At 38.7% G+C, this 27,283-nt stretch overlaps 2 protein-coding genes across 4 annotated transcripts in view; one reads left to right on the top strand and one right to left on the bottom strand.

Moving 5' to 3' along the window:
- The window catches only part of PLPPR5 (phospholipid phosphatase related 5), a 200,032-nt gene that overhangs the window by 77,782 nt on the left and 94,967 nt on the right, over window positions 1-27,283 (top strand). For both annotated transcript variants that reach the window (XM_041421256.1, XM_041421254.1), the window contains exon 2: window positions 4,534-4,713. The gene's annotated coding sequence lies outside the window, so the exon portion shown is untranslated. The remainder of the gene's footprint in view (window positions 1-4,533; window positions 4,714-27,283) is intronic.
- On the bottom strand, window positions 296-26,490 carry PLPPR4 (phospholipid phosphatase related 4). Of its 2 annotated transcripts, XM_041421251.1 has the most exons (7): window positions 26,359-26,490; window positions 14,524-14,709; window positions 10,139-10,268; window positions 8,268-8,463; window positions 5,053-5,110; window positions 3,602-3,775; window positions 296-1,633 (listed from the first exon to the last, which is right to left on the bottom strand). In XM_041421251.1, the coding sequence occupies exons 1-7, from the start codon at window positions 26,434-26,436 to the stop codon at window positions 296-298; spliced, it is 2,160 nt and encodes a 719-aa protein (XP_041277185.1). In that variant the 5' UTR covers window positions 26,437-26,490. The 2 variants fall into 2 exon arrangements, with proteins under 2 accessions (XP_041277185.1, XP_041277186.1); XM_041421252.1 differs by lacking the exon at window positions 3,602-3,775.

The raw sequence follows: 27,283 nt of genomic DNA, 5'->3' as shown, positions 1-27,283 counted from the left end.
AGGAAATACAGTGTGTTCAAGACCATTCTTTTAATTGACATCATCACCCTCAGATAAAAGTTTTGAATCTGAAGAAACAAGTTGCATGAAAATGTTTCACATTAGTTCTGGCATTGTGCTTTTCCCCCCACCACATGCTTTTCACAGGCTCATGCCCATTGCACGTCAGCAATGCAGGGCTGCTGGTCAATAATTTGGCACATATGGGTAAATATCAGCTCAAAACAAAGGGAGCAGAACCTGTGTCAAGATGTGTTTACTTTGTGGTGGCATGGACCAGCTGATATGTCTCCTCTCAGTCCTTGTACGCTCGTGTGGGGGATGTGCCTTTATAGAAGATGTTTCTGGTGTTCTCTGGACTGCTCCCTCTCTCAGGGATTAAAATGATGTTACCTTTTCTTCGAAGTGTTGAGTCCCGGCTAGAAGAAATGGACAGAGTCTCTGAGCCAATCTCACTTCCCTCCACTGGTGTGACTCTTATCGTAGTGATTCCATGATGGTGATGCTCAGTGTTATCTATGTTGCTTCTTTTCCTGTCACCTGACCCATAAGTGTCTTTTAAGGAGTCACAGCTCTCAGAGTCTCTGTTAAGATCATTTAGCTCATATGTTTGACGAAGAGTGACTTTTTCAGGACCTTTCCATTTCCATGACCCACTTCCTTCACCTTCTGATGGCATCTGAATTACAGGTCTGTTATTTTCTGGATGGGCCTCAACTCTAACAATGCTACTTGGCTCATGGTCTGTCAAGGTTTTATATCTGATGGCTCCTGTACAGGTCACTGTGCTTCCCTCCGAACTTTTTGGACTGCCCTGAAGCACTCCTTGCTGCTTAGACATGGCTATTACTTGCATGATTCTTGGCTGGCTATTGCTCCTGCATGCAACACTCTTCTCAGCAGCTTTCAGCCATTTAGCTCTAGCTGAACTACTTTTGGGTGATGTGTTCACGTTCTCCTGAGTCTCTTCAGGAATGTGTACTAGCTGGGATGAGCCAGGACGGGACTGAATAGAGACCCTTGGCCCGCCAGTTAAACCTGAGTTGTTACAACCTGGAACACTGCCAGGCTGGATTTTCAGGTATTGGCTAGTTGGGCCATGATGATCACCATTTACACCCACTCTGGAGGGTTCTGAGCTTGACCTCATTTCGATAGCCCTTGGTGGTGACTGGCCAGATTCAGTCTCTATTACTTGCAGGGACAACTTTCGATTTTCATTCTTGTTCTTCCACTGGGACAGCAGCTGTTTGGAACGGGCAGAATCCATTGATGCGTGTATTGTTGCATTGCGTCTTGCTGGATCTTCCAAGGATGGTGTGTTGACTCTTGGCAAAGTGTTGCTGAAAGTAACCATATTTTCCTTTCCCATTGGGCTTCGTGGTGTTATTATTTCTACATCAGCATTTGCCCTCTTGAGATTGGTCAGAGAGCCTGAATCTCTGTGGTTTCTATTCAGGATGCTTTCTGTACGGTGAGAGACAATGCCGTCGCTGCTGCTGCCATTTTTACCTGGCAGGATTCTGTTGGCATCTTGACTGAGGTCTGTCAATGACCTTAGAGGTTCTCTGTGAAAATTTGGGTGAAACACATTCTCGTCACTTGGTAAGAAGTTCCCCACAGCATAGAGGCCCTGATATTTGGACAGAAGCATCAACAGTTGGTTAAGAAAGTTAAAAGGGACACATTTTAAGGTACTTTAATTGCATTTTGCTTTTAAATAGAATTCAGTGACATAATTACTTCAGCTAAACTGACGGGTATGCAAGTAAGCATAATAGTATATTTCCTCACTAGTATAGCCTTAGCCCAAATTCTGTCCTCAATCTGCTACCTCTAGGTACATGTGAAGTAGTCTCACTAGGGCATATTATTCATGGCAATAAATAGTTGAGATAAGGATTTAGCCTCCATGAGCTTTCTTCTTTTTATCAAGCAACAGGTACAGATACAGAAATAATGTTTTGTTAGAAAAATAGCAAAATAAGATGTTTGCAGTCTCTTAGGCAAATACTACCATTTACCCTGATTTACCGAATCTTGTTACAGCTTGAGTTTGTTCTCTGCTGTCTGCAGATTCTTTTTACTGCACAATAACCATGTAATACAATATCTACATCATAGAAAAATTTATCAACTTTCAATCAATTTCTTTCCAAGCTGTGCAGAACTTTAATAAGATTTACTTCTAAAACATTTTCCTAATCAGAAAACTCACTGTAAAATGCTGTCATTTTAAAAAGACTCCACTGAGAGTGTTCTGTGAGAGGGTCAAATATCTGACTCAATCATTTGAGTTACTCATTCTTTATATTTCTTTCAGAATTATTTGTAGTTTCACATTATTTCTCCTCCCCATCCTCCTATTGTAGTTTTGAGGGCAGATTTACTGAGCACTGAGTATCCAGGAAAACATACTCTCTGCTGCATGATGTCACACAACAGTATGTGAAGACCTAACAAAGTATACTTGTTTGTGCATTTCAAACTGGGGACAGCAGCTCCATTTACGTAGATCTACAACAGAGAATCATTTGAAATAATATTCTTAACAGAGTGCCTTTCTGCTGACAGTGCAATCATAGAAGCTGACTTTAGTAGCTCATGGGATTTCTGTTACTATCCTGACTGCTGTTTCTTCAGCCACTGTGAAAGCCATTTTTCCCTGGACACCTTTGCAGACCATCTGCAGGTACATGAGGTTATGTTATCACAGAAAAAAGGGGGTCAGGAAATAAACTTGTTTTAGCATGATAGTAGAATTCATCATTGAGTTCTTGGGGGTAAAACCATCCTGCTGCCTGTTAAGACTCTTCTCTTCACCTGCCTACACTCAAGCAGTGGTGTCAGCAGAAGCTCTGATTGCTCCCAGGCACCTGTGCTGCTCTCTGAGCAGCCAGGGCAGCAAATTCCTGCTGGAGACATCCTGAGAGCAGCAAGCAAAAGCAAGTACTTGATGAGCTTCCTACTAGCAGATATGACCTACATGCTTCCTTACAGAACCCTTCCAAGGTGCTCCATCACTTTTGACACAGTACAAAGGAAAAGCATAGGAATAACCTGATTTGACCATCCTTTTTCCCTTGCATGGTTTCCCTAAGAACTCCAAAGAATGACAAGTGTATAATATATTGCCTTTAATTTCCTGCAGATTCAGCAATTCACTCAGATGAGTTGCTCATACTAATGCAGTAATTTTTTGAGATCATAAAGCAGACACTGTCAGTATCAACTCAGGTCAGCAATACCAATTAATCAAATATTTATCTTGTGTTATGCTTTTAAGTGTGGATTAGAAAAGATGAATATTTTTAAGTATTTAATAAAGTACATAAAGCTTGAACCATTTCTGTATACAATGCCAGATGATTATATTCCACTTTATGCACTGTTATGGAACTTCACATTGAAATACTTTTTTGCTTTTTCCTGTTGGCTTTTAAAGTCATTATCCCTAATTAATCATCTTCAACACATATTGACTTTATTTATACTTATGGCATGTGAGCATGATGGAAAGTTTTCATAAAAGTAACCAGTACTCTTATTCCAGCCTTATAAGTTTAATTTTTTAAAACTTAATCATGACTATTATATTTACCAAATAAAGAGCAATTCCTCCTCCTATGAGAAAGCCACAGTAAACATCAACTGGATGATTCTTATACTGGGTGATACGAGTCAGACCGCATATAATTCCACAGATGATAAAGGCAAAGACCAAGAGTGGTTTAAGAAGCTTTGAGGAGTCTGTTAATGTAGAATTGAAGTACATCTTAAAAAAGAAAGAAATAAAGAAGCGGTTGAAGAAACCTAAGAGGATTTTAATTTCTTATGTTCAGTGTTTCTTTTATATACAGATCTCTAGTACACAGTAATATTACAAGTAATCCTTTTAGTTTTCCTTTACAGCCCTGTTAAAATTTGCTCACTTTCTGCAGAAAGATCTGAAATCACAAGGAATGGATTTCCAGAAACATAGGCTGTGTTGCTAATTGACATCAATTAGGATAAGTATTTTATGCCTCAATACTGTTCCAAATCAGCACCTAAATGTTCTATAAATGTGACTAAGGAACCACCACTTGTGAAATACAGAAGCCAGATGTCATGCCAGATGCACGCAATAACCTGTTCCAAGAAAAGCTGCCACCAGATGCTTTAGAGAGCCATTTCTCATCTGAGGGCCATAATATCAGGGAGGTTACAAAAATTAAGTGGAGGTGGTTCATCAGTGTTGTTCCAAATTCTGGCCTTTCTCTGGGCAGAATAAATACTGGCAAGCTCCCAGTACATGCACAATACTATTATCTAATGTCATTAATTGGTCATTACTGTTGTTTTCCTCTGATTTTTACAGCATAAGTGATGGAATTACTTTTTAAACTTCAAGTAAGTTGTCTATAGTACAAACATTGTGGGCCACACTGAAGAAAAGTTACTGCTCAGAAGTGCAAAATCATCTGTGATTGTTGCAGCATGTCCCACAATTCTCTGCTGCTGACTGATGGGTTTTATTCACTTGCTTTGCAGTAACACCTTGAAGGCCTCTGGGAGTGATTGTGCCATTTCATCCATGCTGCAAATCTCTGGAGGTGAAATCAAACTACATCACATCAATGTATGGCCCTTAATGCCTCAAGTTTAAAAGCAGCAAATCAAGTGAAGACAACAACAAAGAAAAGGCAGCATACATAACAGTTAATTTGACTGGTAAGTTAAAATATCACTCTGTAAGACAGATAAACACTGCATTTTATATGAGGATAATATGAGGCATCAAACTTACCTTAACATAACACTTTTGTTTGCTTCTTAACAAAGAATATGAAGCAGTTGAACCTTTTCCTTATTCTTTAATAGCTACAATAAAACTAGCTTTATTACTAGTTTTATTTTACAAATTTACAAATTTTCAGATTATTAGGATAAAAACATCCATCCATCCATCCATCCATGATATCAAGGCAACACATAATTTTACAATATACAGGAAATTACTTTCTGACTTTTGTCTCGTATAAATGAAACTGAACAGAGTTGGTTACTCACCGAAATGTACACTGCTGCAAAGGCTGCCAGGGTGGCATGTTGAGAAGGGAATGACTTTCTGCCAAGGAAGGACACTCAAATTATACTGCTCAGTTCAAATACACAGTGCTAGTGCTCATTGAAAAAAAAACACTGGGTGGTACAGCCATCTTATACTTCCTAAGCAATATGTGATCTATCAGTAACATTTGTCATTAGGTGACATTTTTCTCAGAGAAAGGCAAACTACATCTTTATTTGCTATGTCTATAGGTTTATTTAAAAAAAAAATTCAGCACTTTACATCATGACAGAAGCTAATGGAGCACAGCAACATAGGGAGGGTATTCTAAGAATTACTGGGCCCCTTCTTGATGGCCAGAGAAAGAGAATAAATAAAAACATGTCCAAACTCTGAGACAGTAGGCAATATCAGGTCTGCTCTTGAAGGGCCTTCTGCTCCCATTGAAAGTCTGGAGACTTGAATGACCACTTCAATTATCGAAACTAAAGAAAAGTGATGCGAATGTGGAGGTTTTTACATAGTAGAGAGAGAAAAAAGCTGGGTTTGAATTCAGTAATTCCTGCTCTGCAGCAGACATCTAGATCACAGAAGCCCTAAAAAAAAGTCTATGACCTCTGAGCTCTAGGAATGAGTCAGATACAGTGAGGATTTCTCTCCTTACAATGGCATAGCTATGTGATATGCTGCATGTCTTGGTGAAGAAGAGTATGTTTACCTTTCAGTCACAACAGCAGCTTTCACCTGAGAAAGCTCAGCTTGGGATAAATACTTCAACTATAATTTGGCTTTCCAGATGGGTCTTGCCATCCTAACTGGGCCCCATGTACAGTCAATTTCCTAGCAACACCTGAGTGAGCTAGTTTCTAGTTTAAAATAGCAGAGACTGAAACACAGTTCTTTAGCTTCAGACAGACGTTTGTTCTGCAAAGCAGCAGAGTCTGCTTTCTAAATTTCTTTCCTATGCATTTTGCCTTGTCTGTTCTACATAATTAATTGGCAATTAAAAATGTGCATGTAGTTCAGTGTGAATGCCATTCTGCTAACCTCAATTTGAGCCTATGCCTCCAGCAGGTTCATGACTCTGGCCAAGATGAAATCTACATGGCTCCATTTGCATTTCTAAAAACAGACCTAAATTCTTCTTCATCTTATTTTATTTTTAACCTCCCTGAACAAATCTTTCACAAATAGAACAAGCTCAGGTTTGAGGACCGGGGAATAAAGACATGAAAAAAAATAGGGTAAATGTTTATAATAGCCAATCAACTTCTTTACCCTTTGCAGGCTTGAATGAAACATACATCTATTTAGAGTCTCTGTGGGGCTAATGTGTATATTTGAGTCCTATGAACTTTTCTAGCACTTAACCTTAATTTGATGGCATTTTAATAGCATATGAGGTGTGTCACAATGGCACAGTCAATTTTCTCTTTATTCTCTTTTCTATTCACATGCTTTCAGGGCAAACAGACTAAATGCACTCTCAGTACTTTCTAATCGTGTCACTGCTTTTGTTCCTCTATTTGTTATCTTTTAATCTCAAATGAAAATAACTCCAGCTAAAAATATGTAGCCTTTTTGTATGGCTCTGTATTGAAAAGGTGAACAAATATGTAGCCTTTTTGTATGGCTCTGTATTGAAAAGGTGAACAAAGGTCTCAAAGAAAACATATCCTGAACTCAGATGACAGTATAGCACTCTAAATCTGCATGCATGAGGCTGTGTAGAGGGGGAACAACAATGACAGTCCTACTGAGAGAGAGAGTCACACTGAGTCAGAGCATCAGCGATGACTGAGGACAGAGACCTCACTAGAGAGCTGAACAAAAGTGACTGAAAAGGCTCTGTGAAGATAATAGAGGAAAAGATGGACAATAGGAACCATTGGATATTTGGGGATGTTGCAGAAAAATTATTTGATGTAATCAGTTCGATAATTATGTGCTCCTCTCTTCATACAGGACTCCAGAGGCAAATTTCTGGAGCCAAAATTTCTTGGAAGTTCAAATCAAAAATGAAGGTCATTAGCAAACTCAGAACAAGTTCCTTCCAAACTGAAATTATTGAAGTCAAATTAACCTCCTGTACTGTAGAAGTTGTACCATAGTTTCTATATAGGTGACTGAAGGAAGTAGCAAGTACTACCGAAGAACCAGTAGCAAGTGCTGCTTGCTGTGGTAAAGCTGAGACTGGCATAAGGAAATAGCAACATAATAAAGGAAAAATGCAACAAAATTGAATTAGGAAGAAATTGTGGGTGGTGCCAGAATATTATAGAGAGACAAATATATCCTCTATGATGGGAATAACTTAGAGATATCAAGATATGGTTGTTTTTCTTGGGAAACAGAAACACCCAAAACTTGATTGCTTAGTCTTAATATGTTACAACTAATTTCACTGTTTTTTTTAGAAGTGATGGTATTTAAACTTAAGAATGATTGGTGATTTTGGAATGGCTACAGGCAGTCAATTCAAAGCAGTAGACATCATATTTGAGATAATGAAATGAATGAGATGTAATTGTGAAAATTTTTCTGCCTGCTCCTATGTAATCGTTTCCTGATTTCTCTGGGACACCATGCAGTTGCAAGACACTGCTTGCAAGCATCAGGCTTCACTGTCAATATCCCAATAAGAGCAAATGTTTATGGGGAAAGAGATAAAAAAACACTTAGAAATACCATGCAAGTAAAGACAGGTTTGGGAACACACAGCTTTGTACTATTGTGGTATTTCCTCTAAAAATTTTTTTTTTCAATGCTGTTTATATAAAAAAATTAATTAGAGAAACAGAAAACAAACTTGTCCAACAACTCCCAACACCCAAGCTGTAATGTATGTTATACAGAAGTCTCAGACCAAGCACTTGGGAGACTTCTTCCCCTGCCTGTTACAGGGAACTTTGTTCCTATACCACTTCCAAAAGCAGTAAAGCTATACATAGTGACAATTGTATAGGAAACTGCCTCCTTTGAGGGGGCAGAACAGCTGCTAATGACTGTGCTTTGGAACCTGACAAGGTCTTCCAAAGCCCACTGCTAGAATAATACCTTTATGGAGAAAATTGAATATCACTAAAAAGACATTTATGCATTCACCTTTAACTCATTCAGACTTTAACTAGGAAAAAAAATCTTGAAACTGGAACAGAAAATAAAAAAATAAAATGAATACTTAAAAATGTACACAATGAAGAATAGAACCAACCTTCCAGCATTGATAATATTGAGATCAGCTCCTGAGCAAATATCCTCCACAACATATGAATTCTCTGAGCAAGATACATTTAAGGATGTATAGTTAGGCTTGCAAACAGTCAGGAAATATGGGGCCTGATATCCTGTTGATAGCTGTATAATATCAGTAACAAGAGCAGTTGCACAAAGACCAAATACATGAACACCTAGGAAAGAAATCAACAGAGCTTGTTAGTTATATTATATGCATTAATTAAGTTGATTAATTGTGCAAAGTACATTCAACAGAGCTCTGATGGCTTTTGTTATTGGACTTGAGAGAATTTAAATGCAGAACAAGAGCTTATTGCAAAGTTGAATTCTTTAATATAAAAATTAGGATAGTTTATGCTTGTTTTCTTCATGTTGATACTTAAAATTTTGTTTTAATGTCTTATGTCCTCCAACATCTTTTCATCAAAGAGAGCTACACTGGGGTTGCTTCAGTTTGAAAAGAATTTTTCTGAACTGACTAAAGAGTAGCCAACTATTTGAGGAGAGCATATGTGCTTATCCAGCCCTCGGAGTTTCCCACTGGAAGACAGGCCTTTAGGAGTATGGACAACTGCCCATTAGATCATTGCTCTGAAGACCTGTTCTCTTTTTGCTACCACAGAATCACCAGCTGGTGATAATTTTGGCTACTTTCACACCTCTGATGTTTCTTGAGTACTGTGTCCTTGTCACTAATCCAAATATTTAAGTCTATTTCATAAGGGATCAACGTGTCAGACTGATTAATAATGCCAAATTCACAAGACAATTGAAGTAATGCATTTGCTTTACTGAACATTTTCAACTGCTCTTCTCCTAAGGATTTATCTATAATTCCATACTTCTATTCATAGAGATTAATTTATTTTTCATCCTAAAATAGAAAGAATGTTAAAGCCATTAAAATATGAAAAAAACTTCAAATTCAGAGTGAGAATTTGGGATGAAATTCATATGTCTTTGTTTCCTTGGTGATACCAAACAGGAGAAGTGGATGTGGGGTATGTTTACAGTCCTCCTTGCTCATGGTGTAATCCACAAAGCCTTTGCTTTCTTCCTCACTGCTGCTCTTATGAAGCTTTACTGGTCACAGAATGCATAACCTCACTTGTCACTACCTCCCTGTTTGCCAGACTACCAAAACCCAGAGAATTGTTGTCCTACCAGGTTTTCAGTCTGCTGTCCTGCTGGTTGTCTTTGCCTAGGCTGCCTTCTCTAATGAAAGATTTCTGAAACACAGTAAACCTTTTCTTTAGCCACTCATTGGGAGAGGAAATTAACTGTAAGAAGGGGACCAAAGTCCAATTGCCTTTCAAAGCAGAGTTTTTCATAAATGACAATTAAAACAAAGTAAAATGAAAGAATTTGACATGTTCCTCTATCATTTAAGTTGCCAGATTCTAGCCCTTTTTGAGAGGCAGATAAACACATTCCAGAAAAAGAATGTCAAACCTACTGAGAGTTTCTGACAAGTTTTCACTGTCATGCTGAATACTGTGACAAGTGGGTTGAATCCTTATGATGCACTGAAGACAGGCAGGGGAAGCTATACACTGAAATCATTAAAAAGCAGCCAGCTCAAGGTGGGCAGAGAAGGAAAAAATTACTCTTTTAGAAACACTGACAATAGTACAGGAGAGGAAAGGGGAAATGGAAAGTGTAGATGCTGCATTACTGAGTATGGGGCTGCTCTGTTGCAGTCTGAGTTTCTTATGTTTTCTAGCAGAAGATCTATGCTAGTGACAACTCCGCACTGCTCTGAAAGGCTGTTTCAGAGAAGCAAACCTGCGTGGTGAAAACTGAATGTATGTGGAAAGTTCTTTTTTGGGAGTAACAATTGAAACCCACCAACAAATCTGACAGCTCTTCTAAGAAAAGAATTGAAGTTGCATCCTCCTGCATTAATATTGGCCTCTGTTCCAATCCCATTTCTTCTTTTGGACAGGCAACAGTAGAGAATTCCTTCTCCTATCATTATCTGCAATGACAAAGGAGCCATTAAATTGAATGTAGCACTTATTCAGAGGGTCCTGGTTGAATTTAAAAGGCTGTAATATAAGTGTAACACAACCAATGTCATCCACTGACTCAACTTTAAAAGATTTATATCAATATGTAAACATAAAGTAATGCAACTTAGCCTGAATGAGGGCAGGCAAGAAGATGGCCCCGAAATTACATGCAAATAGCATACAGTATACAGTGCTCAGGCCTTGATCTACAGCTGAAAATTGATGCTTCTACAATAAAAAGGCAGTAATTATAAAATATCGCCTCTAAAATAATCCAGAGCCACTGCAATATCTTAGTGCTCCTGAAGTGGTTTTAGAATTCAGTCTTGGCCACAGGCCTAGCAATCCCGAGCACCTTCTAATTATGCAACAGCCTGTCCTCCTGTATTTGTTTGATTTGGCTTGGGTTTTAACCTGATCCACAGCAGCAGAAAAAGTTCTGTCCTTATGGTCCCTCGCAGCACACCAAGCAAAACAGATTGTGACCAAAAGCCTAGACAAAGGTTTATAAAAGGAAGAATATAAAAAAAAAAATTGGTGTCACTTTCTGGAAAATCCAGACACATTTATACATTTGCACTCTCAGATTTTATTGTTTTCCTTGTTCAGTAGTGCATCTATTTTGAATTCTGTACAGCATTTGTACAGAGTTCAGAGTAAGGGTTGAATTGAAATATTGCAATTAATGAGGCAGTTCTCACCAGCAAAAGCAGAGTCATTTTGCCTATCCACAGCTGCATTGAATACTATCCATGCAATTCACAAAGCTTCTAATGCAATGAATTATGCTGAATCTGCTGCAATTACATGTGGTATTTGTCTATAGTAACTCCTCCATCTGAGGAAAAGGCAGGTAAAGTGGAAAAGCTTAGTCTAACTCTTTATTAGCTGAAGTTTTTAATAAATTGAAATTCCTTGACCAGGAAGATCAAAGCAGTGAAGGTTCTCTTACACCATGGAAAAGCCAGTGGTAAAGATCATTTAAGGAATTCTAATTAGCTGAGAACTATGGCCACTATTATCTATGTTTCATCAGTTTCTTGCTGAAGATTCCCAGAGAAACCAGTAGTATTCCAAACTTAAAACTCAGAAAAAGTCTAATAATTTTTAGCCAAGTTCTAGGGAATGTCTGGTACAGGGAAAACACCAGACAGATGGATTAGCTTGTGTGATAGAGCAGAAAACAACAAGGCCTATGTCAAGGAAAATTCAGAGGCTGGTATTTCCACAGGAAAAAAAAAAACCCAGAGTAAATGGGCAGTAGGAGTGAAACTGCCAGAAGTGAATTTCTCTCCTTGAGAATTGATTTCCCAGATCAATGGGATCCCATGTCCTAGTGATCTCTGTTGGAAAGGACATTGTTACCTCGAAGCAGGTTTAGTCAGTGGCTGGTAAGAGTTTGAACCTTCACTGATACGATTAAATAACTAGTCTTAACATTTCTGAATGAGTAACTAGAGAGAAAATCTATCAGAGGATCAGATTCAGAGTTCTTAGAAGCAAATTGAAATCATGATGCAATTCAGCTGTATCTATGTTCTAGACATAAAATATCTATCTTGATAATTTCTTCAAGTCCAGGTGTTCTACACAGAAGTCTCCTGCAGTTTTTGAATACATACGCAAAATTTAATCTATGCCACAAGCTATGAGACATATGTCAATAATACAGGTGGTTATTTTCTATAACCCTTCAGGGCTACAGAACAGACATGTTTAAATGCATTTGCTACTTAACTAATAATGAGAAAAAAAACCCAAAGAGAAAAACCAAAATGCAAAGCCCCAAAGCCAAACAGATCCTTGTGTAATAATGGCTTGGGAAAATAAGTCATAAAATGTTAGATTTTTTTGGTATAAAAAATTACTCTAAAGTGAATAGATTTGTCTATGTTCTCCAGTCTTGGGAAAAGTATTATATCAACAAAAATAACATAGAAAAAAAAATCCTATTCTATTATTCATATAAGGTTTTAAAGAGGGATTGATACAGGAATTTGCTTGTCTTGTTCCCCACACACACATTTCCCCCCCCTTTTTTTCTTATATATACGCTCTTTGGTAATATTTAAAATGTGGCTTAATCACACCTGTATTTTATTGAGTCTTGATGACCTCCTGCCTCATACTGCAGTAAGTCCCTCAAGTGTGGACAGAGGCCAGGATATGCAACATTACTGGAGATCCTCAATTCCTCACAAAGCTCATGCTTTCTTTTCTATCTTTTACAGGTTTTATAAAGTGTGTAATCAATTGAAATGTTTATGAAACTAACTTACAAAATGCTCAATTCGACAATATGACCATGTCACAATTGTAATCTATTTACACTAAGCTTCATTGGCCTATTTTTCCAAAGAAAAAGGGAAGGATTGGACAGAAATGTCCCCTAGTTCCTTAATTCCAAAGTGGTATCAAATAATAAGGAGTCAATGCCTTCAGAGCAACTGAAGGAGGTTGTGTATTTTGCCCTGTCACTGCCCAGCCTCTAACCAGCACAGGCAACGCATTCATGCTCACACCAATGCAAATGAACTACATCTTCCCAAGGCTTGCAGCTTTTAGCTAATTGAACTCTGAAGCTTTGGGATTTACTTTCTTTATCAAACTTTCTTTTTTATAGGCATGCTCGAGTATGGGTTTGAGTTCCTCACATGGCATGCTTCTGATTAATTTTCTGTACTGCTGGTAGAATGATTCAAGCAAGAATAACATTTTCTATTGCAAAATTCCATGCAATGATGAAAAAATTGAGTTATAATCAAAGCCCTTAACAAATAATATATCATGAAAAAGGCATCTTTTATCCTGATTTAAGGTGTTTGATATCACCTAGGCTTAACAGAAACTCTCTCAAGTGAAAACCAGGTTCTCCCACCTACTGTGGCCAAAGTAAGCCTAGATAGATTTCTTCTATAGGTGTCTGAGAAAAGTCCAGTTTGTTCTCAGCAGAAGCACTTAAGAAACACAGCCAAACCCCAATACTAATGTTTTGCTTTTATCACAGTATTTGGTGTTTGCAACAATCATTTGTACCAGAATCACTTATAGTTTTAGCTCCCAGTTCCTAAATGTACAATTTTTAGCCTGCTGGTTGTACAAAATCCTTCAAAATGGTTTCTAAAGCAACGGAAATTAAATGCAGTAAGAACTGTTCAGTTTAAAAAAAAAAAGACAAATAAAGAAAAAACATTTTGGAAAGCAAAGAGAGAACAGCACTTGATAATTTTTATACAGGCATCACATTTTATACATTTTGTAATTGTAAATTGGATCGTATCATAAAAAGAATTAACTGATTGAAGTTAAGGAAATTAAGAGAAGCTAGAAACAGAGTTATATTTGCAGCTGGCCTTTGAAAAGTGCCTAACTGAGATGCATAGTCATTGCTGTCAGTGGGGAGAAGAGATCGTTCAAAAGGTTGATCATGTTTTTTAGGTGCAGAGAATCACCCACCCAAGGTGAATTTCTGTCTCCACTTGCCAGACAGGAGTGGTATGAGAATTAGGCTCCTATCTGAACTACTAAAATCAGACAAAATGCATTGTCATATATATATATATATATATATATATGACAATTTCTACTTTTCTTTTCTGTAAAATACTGACCCAGCTGCTCATTCTGACAGGATACTTCTGTTCTGTTGAAATCATCTCCTCCCTTTGGGTGAATGATTAAACCAGCCCACTTTGCCTGCTTTTAATGACTAACTTATCTTTTAGAGGTGTTTCAGTGCTTTTTTAGAAAATGCAATTGAGTTCACTGAGAAGATTGATATACCTTCTCTCTGAATAAAGATAATTCTAACAAAAGTGGCAAGTTCAGGACTGTGAAAGGCTTGCATTAAGAAAAAAAAAAATCCTGCATTTCTGATGATTTTTGATGCATCAGAGTGTATGGAGATGCCCTGTCTGTAAAAGTTCAAATATTTGTACAGCGTAACAGAATGATTCAAGCTATTCTCATCCAGCTATGGATGCTGTTTCTTAACATTAAACGCCACCATCAAGACAGTGAGAGTAGATGAAGTGCCACAGGGAATGTTATAAGGAGGGTATCTCCTTTTGTTACAGAAGAATGAAACGTGAATTTAAAATCCTAAGGAAACTAACCTGCATGACACTACAGCTTAACTGAAACCAAAGGAGCTATTTTCTTTATGCCAACTGAAACTCTGTTCAAAATCTTTATTAAGTGACATTAGCACTTCAAACTTACCGTAATTGATGGTCCAGCAAAAACCAGACTAAGCAACATCAAGAAGGGAACAGACTCTTGTGTAGGTTCAATGTATGGCATACTCAGACTCTTGTCATAGCAATTAAATCCAGAGTGAACTGGCTTGAAGACATCAGTAAGTTCAAGAAAATAGAGGCTAACAACAGAAGATGCCAATATGGGCAACTAGAAGAGAAGAAAGCAACAAATTACTGTTTGGAAATGGAATAGCAATGCTTTTGCAAAGATGACATAGTCTGTTAATAAATCCCTTTGATGTTTGTTGTTTATATCTCACTGCTCTTTGTCATGCCTCTTTTACTATCTCTAAATAATTAATTCTCTGGAGATATGGTAATGTTCAGTTGATATCAATAACCCTCTGTCTACCAAGCTAGTCAAAACACCCAGCCCAATCTTTAGCACATATAATTTAGCCTTTTCATCTATGAATCATTAATAGAAAAACTTTGATTTAATTTTTTTTCCTAAGGAAAGTATCAGGACTGCAGTCTCCCATGTGGGGCCTCAGCACTCTGCTGTTCATCAATCACCCTTTTTGGTCCTTTAGCAACTCTGTCACATACGACAGTCTTTACATCAAAGCCATTTTGCATGAAGTTTCAAAGTATTAGTTAATGAAAACCAGTATCCTGTCCTTCCCTAGAATCTAAATATGTGATAATGCACATCCATTTTACAATTCTACCAAAAAAGCAATTAAACTTGGCAAGATTTAGTCTGTTTAGAGCCTTGATGACTATGGTTCATAATTCTTTTATCATCTAGCTGTGAGCATTACAGAAATAAGACCAGGCATCTAGGAAGTTTGCTTCAGTAAATAGTGTACATATGTATATATATGTATAACCCAAACACATCCATATTTGCACTCACATACTATACCATACATATGTATTATGTACAGTATATAACATACACAATATGTAATACATATTATGTGAATACATAATATATAACTATTATATAATCTGACAGAAATATGTATATATCTATGGAATAATCACATAAAATGTCACTAAATTAAGTTCTGTTTCTTGCCCATCACAGGAAGAAGTGCAGTTCTTTAGCAGGATGCATTATATAATACATATTTTATATATATAATATAAATAATCCTCACTTTGTGCTGAATGCAGCCTGATTGACCATAAGGCAAGCATGCATGATTTGTCACCATGGCCTAGACTGCTTCCAGTCAGGATGTGCAGGATGAATTAGGGCTTCCCTGAACTTTTCATACTCTGGGAATAATTTAGATGGTTGTGGAACTGGGTGCCCTTCTCTCAACACCTGCCTGCACAGAGACCCTGCTGATTGGGATAAGTGGCCTCTGGACCCAAAGGCTCCACAGTGTACTCTGCCCTGGTGTGCAGGGAGCTTGCACTAACTCTGTGCTGCTCTTGCTAGGATATTGAAATTCTGCACAGCATTTGAGCTCTCAAATTCCCTTCTGCACTACATTTAACTCTTGAAACATTTGCAATGTCATTTATTAATAACTATCTGAAAGTCATACTTAATGACTTAGTCAGGGGCCATGTCCCATTGGTCAAAGCACCTTACAACAGGATAAAAACAGGACAAAACAAGCAGATGCCTATTGTCCCTTCTTTTGAGAAATGATGCCCTTTTACCAAGATGTCCCCAAAGGTAATTTCCCAGAACGGAAACACAGAGCAGGCCCACTCATGAAACACCTTGCATTCAGAGTTTCATCTTCAGTATTTTTCCATTTCTCCAATATCAGGAAGGGAAAGTCTCTCCTTGAGCAATAGTTTATGCATTAGCCACAAGGCAAACTCTACTTGGATCACAGTATTTTTAGGCAGGCAACTGTTTTAAATGGCAGTATTCAACTATCAAAAATAGGCAATATTTGAAGTGGTATTTTATTGTGGAACACTAAAATAAAAGGTAGTGAATAACTTTTTCTTTAAATTACTGTATGTAAGCTGTGACTCTATTATTAATTTAAAAATCAAAGAATTTAAGGAATTGTATTTTACTGTCTTATGACTTCAGTACAGGACTCCCATATTATTTCTGACTCTAATTATCTGTTCTACTAAAGAAAAGATATAATTCTAAAGGATTATAAACCTCTGACATAACTGCTTACAATACTAATGATTAAGTCTGTAGTCAATTTGCTATATACAGTATGTCATATCCCAAAGAACATTTTTCTTCCTATCTTTTTAAAAATACAAATATAAAATATGTCTTCTACAAGTCTAACATTTATAAAAAAGAAAAGGGAAATGTTTCTAAAGTCTTCTAAACAGTATAACTGACTCTTTAATATATGAATATTTATGGAGTGTTCTGCTTAAGGCAGCAGCATTTCTGTAATTATAGACTTCGGTGCCCAACACCTTGAAAATGTCAAATATAATTAGGTGGTAGAATGTGTATTGTTTTAATTACAAAATGGTATAGGAATTTTCCTGTGCCTAATTAGAATAATAAAACACCCAATGTCAATTCTTGATTAATCCTGACTAATAAGTCTTTATACGCTTACTTCCTTGGATGGATAATGGAGAAAGATCCCTGTTTAGCTTTTAATTTAGACCTGTAAATTTAAAGTTTAACCCAAATGGTCAAACCCTGTTCAGCTTAGAGCCTTAAAGTCAGAAGGATAATCAGCATAGCTACTGAAAAAGTTTGATTTGTGGTCTATTTATTTTTTAAAAAGAGATTTTTTTTGTCTTTTCCCTCCTTGCTATTTTCTTAAACTGTAAGTTAAAAGCTTTCAGTAAACCACAGAACTTTGCAATTAATAATAATTAACACTATTAATATTTTAAAAGCTTTTTACTGTATTGAGTGAGGAATAGTCCAAGCATCAGAAAATATGTTATCTGTTCCCAAGAGTTCAACAAGGTGCAAATATCCAGAGGTGTTGTAAGGAGAAAACTTCCTGTGTTACATAGTGCAGGACAAACCAAAGCAGCATTCAGCAGCACAACAACTTCTCTGAACAGATGGGGCATGTAACAAATCTTTCTTCTGGCCAAGAGCCACAGGACAGCTATCACAATGACAGATCACAGAAGTCTGAATGAAGAGTAGAGGGTCAAGGCTTAGTAGGGAAGTCCTATTGGAGTGTATAGAACCTGGGAATCCCTGGCTTCTATGAATTCTCTAAAATTGTACACTGCTAGTTTTATATTTTACTCTCATAATCATCAGCACTTAACTAAGCAAAAAGTCCCTATTTATCTTCAGGAAAATAACATCTTAAAATTCATGGGCTTCGTGAGAATTCAGCTATGGAATGTCACGTACTCAGATGTCTGAACCTGTCTTGTAGGTTGCAGTTACGTGACTTTTGCTTTGCTAAATTTGCGCTGTCTGGGTGTTCTCTCTTACCAGGAACTCATACCCAGATCCCATGGTGATGTTGCCTGTACAAAAGGTAGGCAGAAAAGAGAGAAGCAGCATGGACGTAGCTTTCAAAGAAAGTCAAAACATGATTTGCCAGATGCAGACTAAGGATGGTAAGACTAGGCCAGCTGTCGAAATAAAGGGTTGTGGGATGCCTGATACATTGTTTGGATATTTTGTATTTTGTAAATAATTTTTAGACTTGGATGGCCAGGAACTTCTCAGATTCTTAAGCTGTTCTGCAACCCTTCCAGAGTATGGGAGCTGCCTCCAGATGTTTCTCTTGTTTACTGGGAATTGGGGATCTTTGTAAGCAATCAAGTAAATAAACAGGATTACCTCAAAGAGATAATAAATGAATGCCGCTGGCTTCCCAGCATGACAAAAATATCAGCCAAGTCTTTCAGAGAATGATGGTCTAATTAATAACTATGTTTAGTTCTCATGACAAGGCTGTGCATTGTGGAAGATTCTATTAAATTTATCATAAATATTGATCCTTGTGCCAAGGAATTCATGGTCTAAATGACAAGGCGCAACAGATGGATGAGACAAGAAAGAGGGCTGTAGTGGGTTGGAGGAGACAAGGTGTCCCTGAGCCAACTACTGACAGCAACTGCAGCTTTCAGCCGCCCTGGCTGCTGTCCTGTGGTACCTTGCTGCAAGATTCACAATGGACAGAGCAGAGAATGGAAAGAAGACAGGTTTCTCTTGTCCTGACAGGGGTGAATACTGAGGTCATTATCATTACTGTGACTGAACATCTTCCAGAATAGGTCACTATTAAGAAATGGCATCAGCCACATTCTGCCATTTTCTCATTTTTGAGAACGCATGACTCTCTGAAGGGAGAGCACTAAACATGGCATGCCTATAGAGCAGACAGCTTGACAGAAAAGTGAGATTTTTCAATTTATTTTTATGCTCTAAACTTAATTCTTAAATGTTGCAGGCTTACAAAAGAAGGCATTTGTATTTTCAGAAACTTATGGCTTCCAGCTTTATAAAGGCTTTTTTGCTTTTCTGCCTGAACTTGAGTTTCTGCTCTTCCTTGTCCCTTTTCTGGATGCAAGTTTCATCTGGCCCAAAGCTAGAAGGAATTAGTCTTTTCTCTAAACTACTTGTGCCTCACCATTGTCTAACTTTTGTGGAAATTGTGTACAGATACATGATATAATGGTCTTTCTTCACCTAGACTTAAATGCTATTTGATTTAATTTCAACTTAAAGCTGAATTTCAAATCCCAGATGTCTTTGAAATCTATTATAATTACCATCTTGTAAAATTGAGCTACCTGTATTTCCAGCATTGGTTTTAGAATTTAACTTGTTTTGTGACTGCCAGTTACAGTCTAGCTATCTTCATGTTGCTCTTCAAATTATCCTTATCTTTTACCAAATCTTGAAAGAAAGGTCTCAGTATGTATAAGACCTAAAACAGAGCTGATATAACAGTGATACAATTTCTTTTTATTTCAGAAATCTCAGTCAAGCTGAATGCACAGTATCCCTAAAAGTGATTTCTCCTTTTTCTTTTTTTCTTTTTTTTTTTTTTAATAAATAAATGTGAAGCAGCAATTATACAGGGAGAAGCCAACAAAATAAAAATTGTTTAACAAAAATATTTTTGGGGAGGAGTAATCTATAAAATTTTACAAATTTTCTATTTTGTAATACAAATATTATATTTTTTATGTATACATTCTATTAAATATAGGTGTTTAAATTAAATTTTCAGGCAGAAATTTAAAACAAAAAGCCACCAGTAATGCATTTCTTTTCAGTGTGACTTCAAATATAATTGATGACTCCTTATCTTAATTATTATTGTTTGATTACATCAATTATAATTACAATAAATTAATAATTGTTATAATCAATTAATAACTATATACACTGAGATTTAGGATATTACATGTACTGTTGATTACAAAATTTATGCTCCTGCTGCAATGTTATGGTAAATCAAGAACAGCAGCACTTCAACAAAGGCTGTTGTTTTCAGGTGTGTGTCACCAAATTTCAGATAGAAGTTTCTTCAAAAACCCCATGTCTAAGGGACAAAGCTGCCAGTCCCTACACAATGCTACAATTTATTGTACTCTCTAAATGCTGATTTCCATACATACAAAAAAAAAAAAAATCCTGTAGGTGCCAGTCCTTCTCCAGAGGCTTCCTCCCATGCTGTTTAGCCACTTCGGAACTCCCTACAAACAGAACTTTTAAGTGACAGGGCCATCAGACAAGATACCATGTTTGTAATAGCTCAGTTCCTGGGCATGTTAAGGTTCCACAGTATGCTGGTTTTTATTAACTTTGGCTCCGGAGTAATAGATTTTTACCAGCTATAAAGGAAGATCACAGATGGTAGGATTATAAATTTTTGGAAGAGGTAGTAATTCAGAAAAATGTATCTCCATTAATTTCTAACATATTCAGGCCTTTTTTTACTACTGGAAGTATTAGGTCAAGAGGATGTTGCTGGACTGAAAAGGAAGCAGGGCCTTGTTTCACTGAGAGCTACTCAAACTATACACTTGCCAAGCACATAGCCAAAACCAGAAGGGACATCTAGCTTGTGGCATTTGCATTGGTTTCCAAAGGACAGCCTCAGCACAGGTGTGACACCTCCCTTTTCATCCCCCTTTTATGGTCATCTCCTGCTGAAACTGGTATTGTTTAGGCTGTACAGCTCTTCTATAAGCACAGAAGTGACAGGGAGGATGCAACATTGATAACTTGGCCAATGAGTTATACAGCTGCTCTGAATGCACAGCAGCCTCCTCAGGTCTCAGACAGCCCCCTAATATTTGGGGATATTGGTCTGTAATGCCGCTTTATAAACACATGTGACATCTATCCTCTGAGAGTCAGCCACATGAGTAGGTCAGCTCAATGAGCAGAGAACTAGGTGTGTTTCTCCTTCTCCTCCTCTCACACATCATTGACTCTTTTGAGAGAAAAAGACAAATTTGGAAAATATTATACTTCTTTGACAGTAGCAATGCGATAATTTCATCTTCTGCTATTGGGGATCTTTGTTGGGTGCATCCCCCAGTTAATTTAAGTATAACAGAAAACCAATCTAGAGAGAAATATGACTACACTGTGCCTCCAAGGCACAGGCATTACAGTTTAATTCTTACATTAGATCCAAACATCCTATTTTTAGGAAAAAAAGATGTATTCCTACAGCCTATCCTCTCTCATTCTAATCGCTTCACTGATTTTTTTTTTAATGTCTTTTGCAGTCACACCTATACATGACTTGCAGGTCATTGCAATTTAAATATTATGGGTCATGCATGGCTGAACAGCTGAAAGGCATTCCAGATGTGACTAAGAAGTGCTACTGAGTTTCAAATGATGTTTCAAGCTCAGCGCTCAGCCTGTGTTAGAAACAAAAGGAAGTAAAGCATCTGTTACTGAGACATGGTGGCCATTCTCTACATGCACTTATTTCAGTGGGTTCTCATGACCTCCTGAGCTCTGCAGCCTGGAGTTCTAAAATGATAACAGATCTTTGTGCTTTCTGCTGGTGAGAATAGAATTCCAACTCCTCTGGGAAGCAAGGAAAATAAGTGGCCTTCTACCACTGGAAGAAGTGTTTCCAAGCTGACTAAGACCTAGCTGAGCTCTGGAAAATGTAGCAAAAGAAGCTGTATCCATATGCATTCGTAACACAGAGTCTAGAAGAAAACATAAGGAAGAAAATTTAACTGCACAAGGGACAGTGTCTAAAATATCTCCAATTTTAGTCCCTGGAAGTTACACAACCAGCAGATGAAGGCTGTGCTACAGCAACACAATTTAGCTGGAGAATAAATGCATCAAGTTATGCAGATTGACAACACCTTGACCTTTTGCATTTCCACATATTAGGCACTGGATGAAGCAGTACAGTAATGCCATTGAAGTCAAAGGCAAAATTTATGCAACTTCCATGAGAACAGGATTTAAACCAGGAGCTTTTGAAATGGGAGAGCATGAGTAAAGACAGTCTATGTCCTTCACTGAGAGAAATCTGTCTGTCCTGACTCCAAAGTGTGACCATTCTGCCAGGAATGGAAACTACGTAACTCTGGAAGTTTTTCAGATTGATATTAAAATTCAAGACATCAACATTTTTTTCTCTAAGTGAATACAATAATTATATACTCTGAATATGCTGAAAACAAAGTCAGTTAACAAAACCCAAAACTTATTCCAGGAATACTCATTTTCAAGATCTCCCAGAGGTATGTAGAAGACTTTTTACCATGAAAAGTAATTCCCACTAGGCCAGAGTGGCTATGAATTTTCATGGAAAGCTTTGTCATTCTCAGCTATGCAAATGAAATTCAGATAACCCATAGAGTCAGTCTACAGAACCCTAAAATGCCTTAAGCAGAGTTAGGAATAAAAGAGGCCTAACTGCCTGACGGTGATGATTACCATGCCCTTCAGGTAAGTGTGCATAAGGCAATCTAAAATTATTCAGCTCTCAGGAGTGTGTGCTAATCAGAGGTTCTGCTAAGCAGAACTATTACCAGTCCTTTAAAATTACCTCTAAAACATTCCTACGAGACATAGGATAAGTCATCAAGTTACTTTATTTTATGAATCATGAAACTGGAAAACATGTAATTGAAAATGTGTTGAGTTTTCCTTAATAATGTTTATTTGCCTCTAATGCCTTTAGAGAATGACCCATCCACATTTTTCAGAAGCTGTCTCTTCATTTTCTTTCCATTTCCCTGTCTTTCAAAGCTCTACCCTGATTCTCCCATGTAAAAGAAGAATAGCTCTAATGAGGAGCATGTTAGAATAGCTCTTAAGAGGAACATGTTAGTTTTACATTTTAACTCTTTTGTTGCAAACACCTGCTGGTTTGAATTATCCATCAGTTCACAGAATATGAGTTGGAAGGGACACAAGGATCACTAAACTCCAACTCCTGGCGCTGCACAGGACCATCCCCTAGAGTCACACCATGTTGACACTGTTGTCCAAACAGTGAACTCTGTCAGGCTGGTGCTGTGACCACTTCCCTGGGGAGCCTGTTCCAGCGTTCAGCCACTCTCTGGATGAAGAATCTTTGTGTAGTATCCAACCTAAACCTCCCTTGACACAATTTCCTGTAATTCCTTTGAGTCCTGCTGCTTGTCATCAGAGAGGAGAGATTGGGACCTGCCCCTCATCTTTTCCCTTGTGAGGAAGCTGTAGACAGCTGTGAGGTCCCATCTCAGTCTCCTTTTCTCCAGGGCAGCTGGCCTGTCTGCATTCCGTGTAATCATATTTTTGTCTAAGCCTGATAGTCACTGCCACTATACACATTTGTTTACTGGAGTTAATCTCATTCATAACACATTTTAAGGATCTTAACAGTTGAAACCCCTTAGTGTCAGAACTGTATTTTTGCATTGCTGTTTCTAAGTTCTTCATGCCTGCATTATATGTATTATATGTTGTTACATGTATTATTTCACTCATTTCACTCTTTAAAATATATTTCATTTGTATAACATGAATACATCTCTTTCCTACTATGTTGAAAAAAAATTTAACTTTCAACTCAACATCTTTTTTTTCCAAGTGTCTAGCATTCAAGAGGAAAATAAACAAGTGTATTTTTAGAAATTTATTTTCTAAACAATGTGGTTTTCCCTGGCCTAGACCTCCTAAATAGGTCTTGCTGGAAAGTGGATGTCAGCAAGCCCTACTTTCCTTGTTTGAAGGTGGAAACTTAATGGGCTATGGGGTTTTTTTTGTTGCAATTCAGAATGGGAAGGCACTGTCTTCTATGAACAGGAGAGGGAACATAGAAGTGGATGAGTGCTAAAAGAAAAAAAGCATAAAAGAATTGACAATGTTCAAGGGCAAGAAGGCAAGAGGTTGAAAGCCTGTTTCTTACCATCCATTTATTAAAGTAAAAGCTTTAAAATTCAGAAAGCCTTATTTAAAGTAGGTAAGTTTGGGGTCTAAGTAGTTGGCTGATGTTTGATTGCATTAGGACCTTACCTCCTGCTTACAAAGGAAATCCTTATTACATGGTAATACCCGTCAACCACACTGGGTGACTCCCCTATCCCTTACACTTGCAAACTTCTCATTGCAATTAAATGATCTCTGAATAAATCCCTCTTTATGGAGTACAACTCAATCTGGTTTTGTTTGAGCCAATCACAACAGAAGATTTTAAGTCATGTCCTTTCTCTGATGCTGCTGAAGTGCTGGCAATTTGCTGTGCTCCAAAGCTTCAGAAAGGCATTCTCGTTAGTCTGATTAGAGTTGGTGCGCATGCGTCACACGCGTAGTGGGCGTTCACAGGGAACACAAGCTACATGCTCCTTTCAAGTATCACATGAATTGTTTTTACCCTTTCACCCAAATGATTTCAGTCCTCAGCTGAAAAGTGGGAAATGGTTTCAAATCCTCATGCTATGTAATGGAACAGGGCTGATAACTCACCAAAAAGTTTCCTAATCAATATTTAGGTTTGGGTGTATTGCAATCAGTTTTTTCTCTTGATGTTGCTTTTGCTTTTCAGTTCAAGAAGGGCTGTGAGTCTGTACTTCAGTAATTAGAAATTACTCCTGGTGGGGAAGGGCTCACATAGGCTCTTGACTGCTCCTGTGACTGAATAACATAGAAGTCCATTAGGAGACCTGTCTGTTAATTGAGGGCTTTGACTCCCTCAGAGCAATTGTGTGTTGAAAAGATCTCTACCTGTTTTCAAATGAAGCTTGGAATGACTTGCTGAGGGACCTAACAGTCTAGACCTGAGTTGAGAACTTGCCTGCCTCATGTGGGTGCTGTAAGCAGAGCTCAGTGTACGTTCTTTGCTGCTCACAGAATCCTTTACTTTATTCGTTGTAACAGCTGCAGGGAGCTTCTAGGGAAAGTGTATGTATGTATGCAATCAGTATTACATAAGGCAACTCTTAAGAGCAGCAGGCACACACTTTGTCCTGTTGCTCTGCATTTCATCCCATCTTGCTTCAGGCCAAAGCACAGCACAAGTTCTGTTGTGTCTTGCAGGACCTCTACATCATTTCCAGCATTAGAGTCCTGCTCAGGCTGAGGCACAGCAACCTCCCTTCCTGTCTGGATTCCCAAAGCAGCAAAGAGAGCACAGAGTGACAAAGGCCCTTACCTTTTCTTAGGGGCTTCTCCAAGCGTGACCTCTGCCTCCTGTGCAAAGCTAACATAAGATACATGGCACAGCAAGTGCCTTCCATCAAAGGGCTTTTCTTGAGCAGGCCTGATCACACTGATAGGATGAGCTCGATGCTTCCATATAACCAGTCTCTGTTAAGCTTTCCAGTTGGTGCATCTTAGTGTTAGCTGCTGACCATATCTAGGTGCTTACAGAACAGAAACCTCCCACTGTTACCTAAAATTCCTTCTGAACCCAATCCTCTTTTACCTTCTAGAGAACCTCCAAAGCCCTTCAAGTGCCTCTGAGAGAAAATATATTTTGTTTTATGTTTCACCCTATGTTTATATTTTAGTATTTTTATATATTAAGTATTGTACTTATTTTATGCTTTTGAGTGCCATGTTTAGTTAACTTACACCATATTTTACCATTAAGTTCTTCACATTATTTTCACAATCTGTTTCCTACCTAAGTGCCACAGGCTCTCTTCCCTGTGAGTAGGGTCACATGAAAGTCTTCACTCAACCCATAAAACATTTGTACCTTCCTCTTTCTGCTATGCCATTAAACAAATCCACATCACAACTGTTTTTTTAAGCTTAAACTGTGTCTACTCATGAATCTTCCAGAAGTACCTAAGTGACTGTACTTTCCAGGGAGGCTAAGTGCCTCCAAGTGACACACCAAGCAGCCAGTGTCTCTGCAACTCCACCTGCTACCAGCTGAGCAGCCATAGCAGGTTTTGCCCTAGAAGATGTGCCGAGAACCTCATCCTGTTTTCCAAACAGACATTTTTAGCTCTGATAGAGGAAACACATACTTCAGGGGTCAGCAAAAATATATCAGTGATTACCTATTTGAGAGCATTCCTATTTTTCTAAGCATTCCCTTATGATTTTTATTCCATCAAAGCAATGCGAGTGGCGTTTGCCTGGAAGCCAGCCCTTCTTGAAACATGTCTTCCTCCTGAGAGGTTCCTGTGCCATAGTCCGATTTATCTGAGGCACCCCTTCATGTTCTGAGTAATTCTTGGAAATAATTCCTGCTCCAAAAGGCTCGAGAGAGGAGATCAATTTATGCCTGCTCCTTACAGGGAGCTTCGATGCTGATTTCGGCGAGACACAGCATCACGTAAGGGTTTTGCATCAGCCGGTGCGGAGAGAGCCCCGAGCCGAGCTCGCTCCCCGCGGGCGCACCGCGTTCCCCGCGATCGGCTCCGCGCCGCTGTCCGCGCCCGCCGCCAGCCCCCGGCCAGCCCGCTCGGCGAAGCGGCCACTCACCTCCACGAAGTAGAAGCAGGGCAGGAGGGTGACGCTGTCCTTGGTCACTTTGCCCTTCTGCCGCTCCTTCGCGGACATGCTGGCGGGGCTGCGGGCGGCGGCCCCGCGGCCAAGCGCTGCCCCGGCCGCTCGCAGCCGCCCGGCCGCCGCGGCTCTCCTCCGCCGCCGCCGCGCCGAGCGCTGCGCCGTGCGCGGGGCTGACGTCAGGAGCCGGCTCGGCGGGCGGGGGTCCCGGCCAGCTTAACTCCTTCGCGCCGGGCCGGGCGGGGACCGGGGGGCAGGGGAACCCCGGGCGGTGCGCCCACCCGCGGGGATGCTCTGGCTGCGGCGGGAGATTTGTGCGCGCACCTACGGGTTTGAGAGACCTGAACGGGATCCCTGAGGGCATCAGGGTGCTCGGGATGCTCCTTGGGGAGTCTGCGGCGTTTATCTTGTTTCTGGGAAATATTTTTTCTGAAACAGAGCAGTAGAACGTTCCAGGGAATAGCATTCCTAAACAATCAATGTTCCTTTCTTGCAGGTGTACTCTTTTTGAAATCAAGATGTTAATGACAGCTCACCTCAGTCTTAGTGCCAGTCAGGGGGAGTAGTGTGACTGGGACTGAGCCAAACTGAGCTTTTCAACCCCATGTGCAATACTGAGGCATGTGATTTCTCTGATCTGTCAAGTATCTGGTGCAGTTACTGCTACAGTCTTGAAGAGAACGGAATTAACCCGAGCAATTGTTTCCATGGTGAAATGTGCTAAGATCCTATTTATAGATCAAAGTTTGCAGCCTTTTCTCAGGCAAGCTCCTGTTGATGTCAATGAGAGGTACCCTGGATAAGGCCTGCAGGAATTATCTGTGAAAGATAGCATTTACATTCTTTGTAGCACATTAATAAGGTCTGCAAAAGTTGTCTTGTGCCTATAAGCTTATTCTTG

This window comes from Onychostruthus taczanowskii, unplaced genomic scaffold, assembly GCF_017590055.1.
Source record: "Onychostruthus taczanowskii isolate IOZ18803 unplaced genomic scaffold, ASM1759005v1 scaffold7, whole genome shotgun sequence".
NCBI lineage: Eukaryota > Metazoa > Chordata > Aves > Passeriformes > Passeridae > Onychostruthus > Onychostruthus taczanowskii.
This window is presented reverse-complemented; position numbering and strand designations above follow the sequence as displayed.

Coding starts and splice junctions, on each gene's coding strand:
- PLPPR4 (XM_041421251.1), bottom strand. CDS start 26,436: ATGTCCGCGAAGGAGCGGCAGAAGGGCAAAGTGACCAAGGACAGCGTC. Junction 5,111..8,267: donor AATATTATCAATGCTGGAAG/GTTGGTTCTATT, acceptor CTTCCTTGGCAG/AAAGTCATTCCCTTCTCAAC. Junction 3,776..5,052: donor TTGCAGCAGTGTACATTTCG/GTGAGTAACCAA, acceptor TTCTTTTTTAAG/ATGTACTTCAATTCTACATT.